The following is a 12,319-nucleotide window of genomic DNA, read 5'->3' on the forward strand; positions in this document are numbered from 1 at the left end:
GTGGAAAGACAACCAATATCAACCATTTATTGGGCCCCATTTCCCTCTTTAGCATGTTGTACACTGACAAAAAAAAAAAAAAAAAAAAAAAAAACACTTAGAAAACAGCCTCCGGGCCAGGTGTAGTGGCTCAGGCCTGTCATCCCTGAACTTTGGGAGGCTGAGGAGGGAGGATCACTTGAGCCCAGGAGTTGGAGACCAGCCTGGGCAACACAGAGAGACTGCATCTTTAAAAAAAAAAAAAAAAAGAAAAGAAAAGAAAGAAAGAAAGAGAGAGAAGGAAGGAGGGAGGGAGAGAGGGAAGGAAAAAAAAAAAAAAGAGCCTCTGGTCTTCAGTCTGTCATGGTCATTCCTGGGATGACCATTGTCTAAATCCATATGATGGTCCATTCAAAGGCAGGCAGATTCATAGCATCTCTGCCAAGTATGCACACTAGATCTCTGTAGTTCCCAAGACAAAGTGCTAGATGCTTAGTCCCAAAGCCATTAAATCAGCACTCCCTATCAGAAGTCATGGCCAGGCGTGGTGTCCTCACGCCTGTAATCCCAGCACTTTGGGAGGCCGAGGTGGGCAGATCACTTGAGGTCAGGAGTTCAAGACCAGCTTGGACAACATGGTGAAATGCTATCTCTAATAAATATACAAAAATTAGCCAGGCATGTTGGCAGACACCTGTAATCCCAGATACTTGGGAGGCTGAAGCAGAAGAATCACTTGAACCCGGTAGGCGAAGTTTGCAGTGAGCTGAGATTGCTCCACTGTTATACAACTTTATCCAGATTCTGTGTGAAGGGGAATTTAGTTTAACTAGGTGGTTTTTTTTTTTTTGGTTTGGAAACACAAAATCCACCAATAATCCCATGAGACAGGACAGGTGTGGTGGCTCATGCTTGTAATCCCAACACTGGGAGGCCCAGGCAGGTGGATCACTTAAGCCCAGGAGTTCGAGACCAGCCTGGGCAACAATGCAAAACACTATCTACAAAAAAATACAAACATTAGCCAGGTGTGGTGGTGTGTGTGCCTGTAGTCCTAGCTACTCGAGAGGCTGAGATGGAAGGATCACTTGAGCCTGGAAGATCAAGGGTGCAGTGAGCTGAGATCACGCCACCGCATTCCAGCCTGGGTGACAGTGAGACCCCGTCCCAAAAAAACAATCATATGAGACAAGAAATCCAGTATTCCTGGAAGAAAAGTGAGCAAAGTTATCTTTTTATCCTACTAGTCATCCCATCTGGCAAGGAGTAGGAGACAGAAACTGGTAAATTATCTTGCCATAATGTAAATTAACAAGCACAGAATAAGTGTTGAGTATTACCTTCTCTGTCTTCCATCAGGACTCAATTTACCTTCTTCATCTAGTGGTTGCAAATTCAAATACCACACAGATAATATAAATTAGTAAAATAGACAAGTGGAAGAAAACAAAATCATAGGCACAATGATCAACAGTAACTAGCCCTTAGTCTTGGCATTAAACTTTTTTTTTTTTTTGAGACATGATCTCACTCTGTTGCCCTGACTGGAGTGCAGTGGCATGATCATAGCTCACTGTAGCCTTGAACTCCTGGTCTCAAGCAATCCTCTTGCCTTGGCCTTCCAAAGTGCTGGGATTACAGGTGTGAGTAGTCACCATACCCAGTCTTGGCATTTACTCTAAGAACAGGGTGAGAACTGCAGTGAACTGGAGAGCACAAGTTCATTCCAAAGGGAGCAATTGCTACTTAGCTCCAAATAGCCTTTACTTTGTGGGAACATAAGTCCAGTGTTGCCAGATTTTAAGTTGGAAATAATATTATATACAATCTACTGATTTACAATAGTGGCTACTCATTCAGGTTTTTCTAAAAAAACACCGCTGGTCACAGTTAAAAAGCACTGTCTGGGCCAAATGTTACACATAAGTAGCTCATCTTGATGCCCTTCAATGGTTTCAGCTGCTACATATATGCTGCTAGATGTCAAATCTACAGCCACCCCTCCCCATAGACTGTTCTCCCAAGCTTCAGATCCATGTATCTGTCCCTTGCCTAGCTTTACCTTGAGGTGACATCAGAACCTCAAATTCAAATATCTAAAATGGAACCCATCACCATCCCCCAACCACCCTAACTTGGTTCCCAGGTCTTTGTTTCTTATCTCAGTGAAAATGCACCAACAAACATCCAGTTTCCCAAGTCAGAAATCTTGGAGTCACCCTCAATTTACTCTCTCCCCCAACTCATCCTATTGGTAAACAAGTCTAATCAATTTTATCTCTGGAATTCTACTTGAATCCATATTCCCCATGCCCACCATCACTGCCATGGTTCCAGCCTCACTTTAGTTTTTCTTTTTTTTTTTTTTTGAGACGGAGTCTCGCTCTGTCGCCCAGGCTGGAGTGCAGTGGCGCGATCTCGGCTCACTGCAAGCTCCACCTCCCGGGTTCACGCCATTCTCCCGCCTCAGCCTCCGAGTAGCTGGGACTACAGGCGCCCGCCACCACGCCCGGCTAGTTTTTTGTATTTTTAGTAGAGACGGGGTTTCACCATGTTAGCCAGGATGGTCTCGATCTCCTGACCTCGTGATCCACCCGCCTCGGCCTCCCAAAGTGCTGGGTAGTTTTTCTTTAACTAAAGCAAGACTCACCTAACCTCTTGCCTTTCGTGTCTTTACCCTCACTAGAATGTTATTTCCAAGACACAAACTTCATCTTCTCACTTCCCTGTTTAAAACTTTTCAGTGGTTTCACATTGAAAAGTGACAGAGTTCCAACTTCTTAGCCTGGTGTTCAGGGGCTTTGTGATCTTGTCTTTCTAGGTTCATCTCCTACCGTTTCCCCAACCCCCAAACAAAACTACAGCCACACTGCAATACCTTCAATTTCCATAATGGGTCATAGTTTCTCTGCCCTAGCACATTTACATAGGCTGTTCCTACTGCCTGATTGTCCTCTCACTCCCTACACTACATCCTCACTTTCTTGGTTCCTCAAATCAAGCATTAATCATCTCCTCTGGGAAGCACCCTCACCATCAACCTCCTTCTTCGGACTGGGTATCTGTTCTCTGGACCCATAATACTCTGTGCATATCTCTATTTTCATTATCTATTACTTCACTGATCCCCCAATGAAATGGGACCTAGTTTAGTGCAGAGACTCTATCTTACTTCTGCAGTTTCAAGTCTGAGCACAATACCTGGTCCATAATAGGCATTCAACAAATGCTGCATGAATGAATGAATCAATCTAGTCGAACTCATGGTACCAAAGGAGAAACCTCTCTTGGTTTCTCAAGATCATGTGGTGGTTCAGTGACGGAGCTAGAGAACCCAAGTCTCCTCACTTTCAGCTCAGCACACTTTCCACCAGAACAAATCAGGTTTTAATGAGAACAGGGATTGAAGTGTGGCCCTGAAAGGAAGGGCCGATATGGAACAAAGTGGTGGTTTTAGGGGAAAATGGAGGAAATAAGAAAGGCAAAGCACATTTATTTGTCATCCTTAACATGAATGCTTCACAGTTCACAGCTGACACAAGCATAAAAAAGAGGGGATAAATTCCAACCATTAAAAACAGAATGAAGCTTATAATCAGAAACTTTAAATAGAAATTTAATACAGCATACATTATGTACCAGGCATTATTCTAAGCATTCACATTTATTCATTTAATCCTTGTTAGAAATGTTTGTTCCCCGGTTCCATAAAGAAATAGCACTTGAATATAAATTAAATTTCCTCAGCAAGGTCATTTTTACTTTCTGCAGAAAGGGTACACTCGCCAGCAGTTTTGCCACGAAGAGTATACCGAACAAAGGAGGCAGGGTCATTTACAGCCTGACGCATCCACCCTACTGCTGTGTCCGGTTTCCATTGGCTGGAACGGGACCTCACATTCTGTTATTTGTCCTGACTGGCTAGCAACTTAGAACTTTTTAAAAAGAGGCAAAGGCAGAGAACAAAGGAAGGAAGAAGTTAACTTGTGGAATGCTGAGAAAGGTAAAAACACCTTCAAATGCAGAAGAGGAACAGGCTATGACCTAATGCTTGCTTGGACCAATATAAGCATGCCAGGGCAAATATTTAGGCTAAATTGTGGAAACTACGTTGATTTCTTTATTATGGCTAGCAGATATTTAAGAATGTTAGCACAAGTATTTGAATAAATTTTGCTTCTAAGAGAAGTTACTATTTATTCCGAATTAGACGGAGAGGAAAGTCTTTGAAGAGGAACCATTACTTTACTTTTTACATCCTCAAAACAACCCTATGTAGTAAGTAATAATATTATTGTGCTGGGTACAGTGGCCCATGCGTGTAATCCCAGCTTCTCGGAGGCTGAGATAGGAGGCTCTCTTGAACTCAGGAGGTCAAGACCAGCTGGGGCAATACAGTGAGACCCTGCCTCTAAAAATAACATGCCAGGCAAGATGGCTCACGCCTATAATCCCACCACTTTGGGAGGCCAAGGCAGGAGGATCCCTAGAGCTCAGGAGTAGAGACCAGCCTGGGCAATATGGAGAGATCCTGTCTCTACAAAAATAAAAAATATAAAAATTAGCTGGGCATGGTGGCACATGCCTGTGGTCCCAGCTACTCAGGAGGCTGAGGCAGGAGGAGCACTTGAGCCCAGGAGGTTGAGGCTGCAGTGAGTTGTGATCACACCACTGCACTCCAGTCTGGGTGACACAGTGAGATGCTGTCTCAAAATAACGGTAATAATAAATATCTATAAAATAAAGATAATGATATCTTATCAAACTACTTAATCTTTTCAGTGCCTCATTTTTCTTATCTGCTAGATAAGAAAAATGAGGCACTGAAAAGATTAAGTAGTTTTGAGTTTTCACAGGTAGGAAATGACAGAGCTTGATTTGAATAAGGCAGTTAGGTGCTAGAATCCATGTACTTAACCACAATGCCTGAAGCATAATTCTGAACTGGGCAATCAAAAGGGGATCACCCACATTTCACTGAGTGAGGCAGGAATTGCCTGATGGAGGAAATTTTTTTTTCGTTCTAAATTCAGGAAGAAGGCTGTTAAGCCCAGGCCTCTGTGGGGGATGGGAGTTCTTTGTTCTGTGATGTAGTGATGACCTCAGGGTAAACTGCCACAAGGCTAAGGGAAATGGAATGGCTGCTGGAGGACCTGCTCGGGGCTAAGGGGGATATGGGGCTTCTCTGGGGCCAACTGACCCATACCCTAGCCTGCAGACACTGCGGCAGCAGCTGCTTCCAGAGTCCAGGAAATCTGGTGACACTATTCTTATTCATGGTTTGGCAGATTCGGAGATGGTGGCAGCTTGGAAGGTTGCGACAGCTTCATCCCTGGTGCTCTGGGAATATGGTACAAGGCAAGGTGGGTGACCTGTGACTGTACAGCTGGATGAATGACTGCTGACACCACATGTGAGGTCATTGGTATGAATGTGGGCCCAGGTGAGTGACTATAAGCCCTAGATGTGAGGCTGGGTGAATAACCACTGACATTAGATTTGAAGCCAGGTGAGTGACCATGGACTCTAGATGTACAGCTATGTGAGGGAATACTGATCCAAATGAGGACTGGGTAATGACCATTAATACTAGATGAGCAGCTGTGTAGGTGACTGACCACACATGTGGGATTGGTGAGTAACTGTCCACTCTGGATATGGAGTAGACTGAGTGCCTCGTAACAAACCCTGTGTATCCAAATAGGCTTCATGCCTGAGGGTATCTTTCTCTACTTCCCAGGACCTACCACTTCTGCACCATGTGGCCTTCCTTGATCGCCTGTGCAAGCAGAAATCAGAAGTGGAGGAAGAAGGGGAAGAGGAGGAGGAAGAGGTGGAAGACGAGGCATCTCCGGATCCACTGAAGCCATGTTCTCCTACCAAAGAAGCTCCCACTGGAGAGCAAGCCACTCCAGCCCCACCCCAGCCATCCTGTGGTTCTGAGGGCCTCCTCAAGGCCACAGGGATACCAGAGCAAACAGTCACGCAGCCCGTGAGCCCTTCAAGATCCTTCCCCATCTTCCAGATTCTGACCAGCTTTCCTGTGAGGCACAAGATAGCATCAGGCAACCACCGGCAGCAGAGAAAAAGCCAGCTCTTCTGGGGTCTCCCCTCTCTGCATAGCGAGTCCTTGGAGGCCATCTTCCTGAGCTCAGGTGGCCCCTCTCCTCTGAAGTTGTCTGTTTGTTCTTCTGTCTTCTTCAACAAGCTTGCCTTCCTACCTAGGTCCAACCTGTTGCTTCCCCAGTATCACTCCTCAGCCCAGTTTTCTACCCATGAGGCCCATACTATGGAAGATCTAGAAGGGATGGCCCCCGATCCTCAGCTGCTTCCACCTCCATCTTCTCCTTCTGTCTCATCACTACCCCTCCATCTGAGGTCCTTCCCTGTAGACCACAAGGGAGTTTTATCTGGCGCTGAGGCACCCACACAGTCCCCTGGAACCAGTCCCCTGGAAGTTCTCCCTGGATATGAGACTCAGTTGGAAACCACAAGACACAAAAAGATGCCCCAAGCTTTTGAGCCTCTGATGCCACCCCCCTGCCAATTCCCAGCTTCTCTGTCAGAACCCAAAAAAGTTAGCCCTGAAGGAGGACTTACTACATCTAAGGACTTCTTGGGACCCATGGGATACAAAGAGAAACCTCAGGCCTCTGAGTCTTCACTGCCAGTCCCTTGCCCTTCCCTGGACTCCCTGCCAGAACTCCAGGGAGAGAGTTCCCTGGAAAATCCATCCAGATATAAGCCCCAGTGGGAATGCACAGAAAACTCAGGAAACCTCTGGGCTTTTGAGTCTCCAGCCTTGGACCTCAATCCAGGGCTCTCTGGAACCAGCCCTGAATGTGTCCCACCAAGATCTGAGACACCATGGAAGGGCACGCAGAGTAGAGAAAATACTTGGGTCCCTGCAGACCCAGTTTCACCTCCCGGCCTTCGCTCAGTCCCTCTCCTGGAGTCTCTAGTAATGGGCCTCCAAGGAGTCCTGTCTGAATCCAAAACTTTGTGGGAGACCATGGGGCAGAAAGAGAACCTCTGGGCATCTGATTCCCCAGACCCTGTTCATAGCGCATCTCCAACTTCCCTTATGGAGCCACACAGAGTCAATCCTGGGGAAGGCCTCACTACATCAGAAGCTACGTGGAAAGACACTGAGCATTCCAGGAATTCCTGGGTTTCTAGGTCTCCATCTCTGGCCCTCAGCCCACTCCCAGCTCTTGCACTGGAGCCACTCAGAGTTAGATCCATGGGGGTCCTGTCTGATTCTGAAGCTAGATATGGAAACATACGAAAGAACTCCTGGGCCTCTAAGCACCCAGTTTGTAACTCACCCCAAGACCTGCATGGAGTCAGCCCTCTGGGAGTCTTGTCTGATTCTCAGTCTACTGTAGGGGAAATGGAGCAAAAAGAAAACTGTGTTCCTGTGTTCCCAGGTGGGGGCTCCAATCCATCCTCAAACTCTGTTTCAAAGTCCCACATAAGTGAGCCTATCGCAGACCAAAGCAACTGTGAGCCTGATGGGGAAGCAGTGGAGCAAAGAACGAACCACTGGGCCACTGAGCTCCCAGGCCCCAGGTCACTCTGTACTCCTCTACCAGAGCCACACATTGACCTTGAATTTGTGTGGAGAAATATGCAACAAAGAGAAGTTCCCCAAGGCCCCAGCCCTCTGGCAGTGGATCCCCTACACCCAGTGCCCTGGCCTCCCACCCTAGCTGAAGCTGTGAAGATTGAGCGCACTCATCCTGGTCTACCCAAGGGACAGACGTGCCCAGGGGTTAAGGCAGAGGTCCCACAATCCCAGAGAGGGACTGTCCCAGAGGTGCTCACCCATCCTAGGATCCATGCCTGGCAGTGGAGTAGAGAGTTGAAACTCAGGCTGAAGAAACTGCAGCAGAGGTCTGCCTCCAGAGCCCTTGGACCAAGTCAATCATTTTGCAGCTCCCCTATTCTGAGCTCCACAATTCCAGACTCCTGGGGACTCCCTTCCCGCCCACCACAGCAGATTTATCCCCCTAATCCATGCCCCCACTCTTCAAGTTGTCATCCTCAAAAAGTTCAGGGCACAGTACCTCAGCCTGTCCAGTCCTCCCACTGTCATCACTCTCAATCCTCTTCCCAGATTCAGTCACAGGAGTCTGGCAGGGCAGAACAAGGATCTCAAAGAGGGGAGAAAATGAAGGGGAAGATGGTGAGCCAGGTCCCATTCCAAGGGTCATTTGTACGCATGGAGGCTGGTGTGAACTACCCATCTCCAGGCCCAGGAGAACCCTCAAACTCTAAGGTTCTGGTCTCAGACAAGAGAAAGGACAAGGCTTCAGCCTCATCCTCAGCCAAAAAAGGAGAGCACCCTAGAAAACCCAAAGCAGGAGACCATAGAGGAGGGACTGCAAGGTTGGGGTTATCCACAGTCACAGGGAAGAACCACCCCGCCCAGGCCAGAAGCCTAGTAGAGGCCCCTGTAAGCACATTTCCTCAAAGGTATCCACACAGGAGCCAGAGCTCTCAACACACTGCTTTTCCCCAGCTGCTTCTCCCCAAAGCTTCGGGTCCCCAGGATCAGCCAGAGGCAGGTCTGAGAGCAAGTGACATCCTGACCCCTCACCACTGTAAGCACTGTCCTTGGGCCCACATGGAGAAGCATCTCTCCTCCCCTACCCTCAAGGCTTCCCTTACCAGGGGTTTCCAAAAGGTGTTAGCCAAATGCCTGGGTAACCATCGACCCCTACCCACCAAATCTAGTCAGTAAAGGCTGGTAATACTGGCACTTGGTATGCCAAGACCTGAAGCCAAACCAGGGGGATGGTGGGGATGTGGAGACAAGAAATGGAAATTCTAATAAACTAGCTGAATTAGACAAATCCCATTCATGTTTTCTTTGGAATCCAGAGTACTGAAAATGTCACTTCCCAATTCTGCTGCAGCCATATCCCCTCAGGTTCAAGTCCCAGAAGTATAGCACTCAGGATTCTGCAGGCTTAACTCTCTTTTATGGATCTTCACAGATGATCACATCTGGAGTCCACACATCCCTACTCTACGGGGTGAGGCTACAAGGCCAGGTCAGCATAACCCAGAGCCGCCCTTGAGAGGGAACGACTTCACAGCATGTGGACAAAAAACTACATCCATTCACATGAGCACAGGTAGCCTGAGTCTAGGCAACTGTGCTTGGTCCTGGGTATTCTCTTCTTCATCCACTTGACCCGTAAGTTTTCCACATATCTTTCTGACCATTTCTTCTCAGCCCTCTGCTCTTTTCTCTCCCTGGATCAGCTCATCCATCTCCAAGGCCATGAAAACAAGTGCCTTTTAATATGTCTAGTAACCATCTGGATTTCTATAATCACCTGGTCATATCCTCTACCCATTTTCTAACGCACTATTTGTTGGATATTGTATTAGTCAACGTATTACACTTTTCTACGGCTGCTATAACAAATTACCACAAAACAAATTTATTTTGTCCGAAGTCTGACACAGAGCCTGGGTGCAGTGGCTCACATCTGTAATCCCAACGCTTTGGGAGGCCGAGATGGGCTGATAGCTTGAGCCCAGAAGTTTAAGACCAACTGGGCAACATGGCAAACCACTGTCTCTACAAAAAGGAAAAAAAAATTAGCTGGGCATGGCGGTGCACGCCTATAGTCCCAGCTACTCGGCAAGGTGAGGTGGGAGGATCACCTGAACCAGAGAAGTCAAGGCTACAGTGAGCCACTGCACCACTACATTCCAGCCTGGGCAACAGACCCTGTCTCCTCTCGGCAAAAAAAAAAAGTCTGACACATTCCTCACAGGGCTAAAATCAAGGGGTTGGCCGGGCTGCATCCTTTTCTCTAGGCTCTGGGTAGGATTCACTCCTTGCCTTTCCCAGTTTCTAGAGGCTGCCCACATTCCTTGGTTACTGATCCCCTTCTTCTATCTTTAAAGCTAGCAAAGGCAAGTCAAGTGCTTCTCACAGTATATCACTCTGACCTCTTCTGCCTCCCTCTTCCACCTTTTTTTTTTTTTTGAGACGGAGTTTCACTCTTATCACCCAAGCTGCAGTGCAATGGCACAATCTCGGCTCACTGCAACCTCTGCCTCCTGTGTTCAAGTGATTCTCCTGCTTCAGCCTCCCGAGTAGCTGGGATTACAGGGATGCACCACCACACCTGGCTAATTTTGTATTTTTAGTAGAGATGGGGGTTTCTCCATTTGGGTCAGGCTGGTCTCGAACTCCTGACCTGAGGTGATCCACCCACCCCGGCCTCCCAAAGTGCTGGGATTACAGGCGTGAGCCACCACGCCCGACCTTACCTCTTCCACTTTTAAGAACCGTTATGATTACACTAGGCAAAGCTGAATACTCCAGGATACTTCCAATTTAAAGTCAGTTGATGGCCAGGCGCAGCAGTGGCTCATGCCTGTAATGGTCCCAGCACTTCAGGAGGCCACGGCAGGTGGATCATTTGTGGCCAGGAGTTCAAGACCAGTCTGGCCAACATGGCAAAACCCCATCTCTACTAAAAACATAAAAATTAGCTGGGCATAGTGTGTGTGCCTGTAATCCCAGCTACTCCGTAGGCTTAGGCAGGAGAATCGCTTGAACTCAGGAGGCGGAGGTTGCCAAGATCATGCCACTGCACTACAGCCTTGACGACACAGCCAAGAGCCTGTCTCTAAATAAATAAATGAATAAAGTCAGTTGATTAGCAACCTTAATTCCATCTGGAACCTTAATGCCCTCTTTCCATGTGAAATAATATATACATAGGTTCCAAGGATTACGATGTGGGCATCTTGAGGGCCATGATCCTGCCTACAGAGATAGTAACCCAATCTGTTATGTATGTTCCAAATATTTTCTTCCAATCTATAGCTTACTGTCTAATTTTATGGTGACTTCTACTGTATCAAAGTTAATTTTTTTTATGTAGTTAAATCTACCAACATTTTACTTCATGACTTCTAAAACATTTTCTCCTGGCACTTTGATAATTTTGTATATTTATGTTTTAGATTACTGATTTTTACGGTATGAAGTGATAATCTAACCTTCCCCCAAATCATGTCCAATTTACCAATACCATTTTTAAAAAATAGAATGTCTTGAGCCCATTCCATTAAATATGGTGTACTGTAAAAACATGAGTCATTTCTAAGCATCTCTAGGCTTCAGGTCCTCATATCCAACAGCATACCAGACATCATCTCATATTTGACTTGTCCAAAAACATATTTTCCCTTTAACCTTTTCCTCCAACATGCCCATTCCTATCAAAAGGCATGACATCCATCTAAATACTTAAGCTTTGACTCCTCCTTCCTCCCTGATCTACTCCATCATCAAATCTTGTCAGCCAGGCTCAGTGGTTCATGCCTGTAATCCCAGCACTTTGGCAGGCTGAGGCAGGAGGATCATTTGAGGTCAGGAGATCGATACCAGCCTATGTGATACCCCATCTCTATTAAAAACACAAAAATTAGCCAGATGTGGTGGTGGTGTGCACCTGTAATCCTAGCTACTTGGGAGGCTGAGGCAGAAGAATCACTTGAACCAGCAGGTGGAGGATGCAGTGAGCTGAGATCATGCCACTGTACTCTAGCCTGGACAACAGAGCAAGACTCCATCTCAAAAAAAAAAAAAAAAAAAAACTTGTCAATTATTCCTATGAAATGTATTTCAAATCCATCTTCTCCTCTCCATTTCCACCATCACTATTGTCTTGGTCATTATTTCTCAGTAAATTGGTTGCTCTATTCCTTCTAATCCATCCTGCACATGGCTACAATTCTCTGGAGATCAACTGCCCTGATCTCTTCAACAAGTGTCATAAAAGTTTGAGTAAAAGGCTAGGAGTAGTGGTACACGCTAAATCCCAGCTACTTGGGAGGCTGAGGCAGGAGAACCCCTTGAGCCTAGGATGTAGTGTGCTATGCCGATTGTAAACCGACTGAAGCTAAGTTTGGCATCAATATGGTGACCTTCCAGAAGTGGGGGACCACTAGTGCCTAAGTAGGGGTGAACTGGCCCAGGTAGGAAACAGAGCAGATAAAATTCCTGTACAGATCAGTAGTGGTATAGCACCCGTAAATAGCCACTACACTCTAGCCTGAGCAACAGAACGAAATCCTCTAATTTTTTAAAGTTTGAATAAAGGAACCTAACAGATACCAACTTGTGGACCTAAGTTGGATATTGGTTTGGTCCAAATAGCTGTGAATGACATTTGGGTCTGTTGGGGGAAACTCTGAATATGGTATGGGTATCTAGATTGGTTCTTGACCTCTAGAATTTTGCTTTTAGAGACAGGGTCATGCTCTGTCACCCAGGCTAGGGTGCAGTGGTGTGATCACAGTT

At 46.6% G+C, this 12,319-nt stretch overlaps 1 protein-coding gene across 1 annotated transcript; it reads left to right on the forward strand.

Annotated features, from left to right (window-relative positions):
- Nucleotides 1–5,064: 5,064 nt before the first annotated feature.
- On the forward strand, nucleotides 5,065–8,837 carry C13H9orf131 (chromosome 13 C9orf131 homolog). The gene is made up of 2 exons (XM_009188586.2): nucleotides 5,065–5,342; nucleotides 5,720–8,837. The coding sequence occupies exons 1-2, from the start codon at nucleotides 5,112–5,114 to the stop codon at nucleotides 8,723–8,725; spliced, it is 3,237 nt and encodes a 1,078-aa protein (XP_009186850.1). The 5' UTR covers nucleotides 5,065–5,111; the 3' UTR covers nucleotides 8,726–8,837.
- Nucleotides 8,838–12,319: the final 3,482 nt, after the last annotated feature.

The sequence above is a fragment of the Papio anubis genome, chromosome 13 (assembly GCF_008728515.1).
Source record: "Papio anubis isolate 15944 chromosome 13, Panubis1.0, whole genome shotgun sequence".
Lineage (NCBI taxonomy): Eukaryota > Metazoa > Chordata > Mammalia > Primates > Cercopithecidae > Papio > Papio anubis.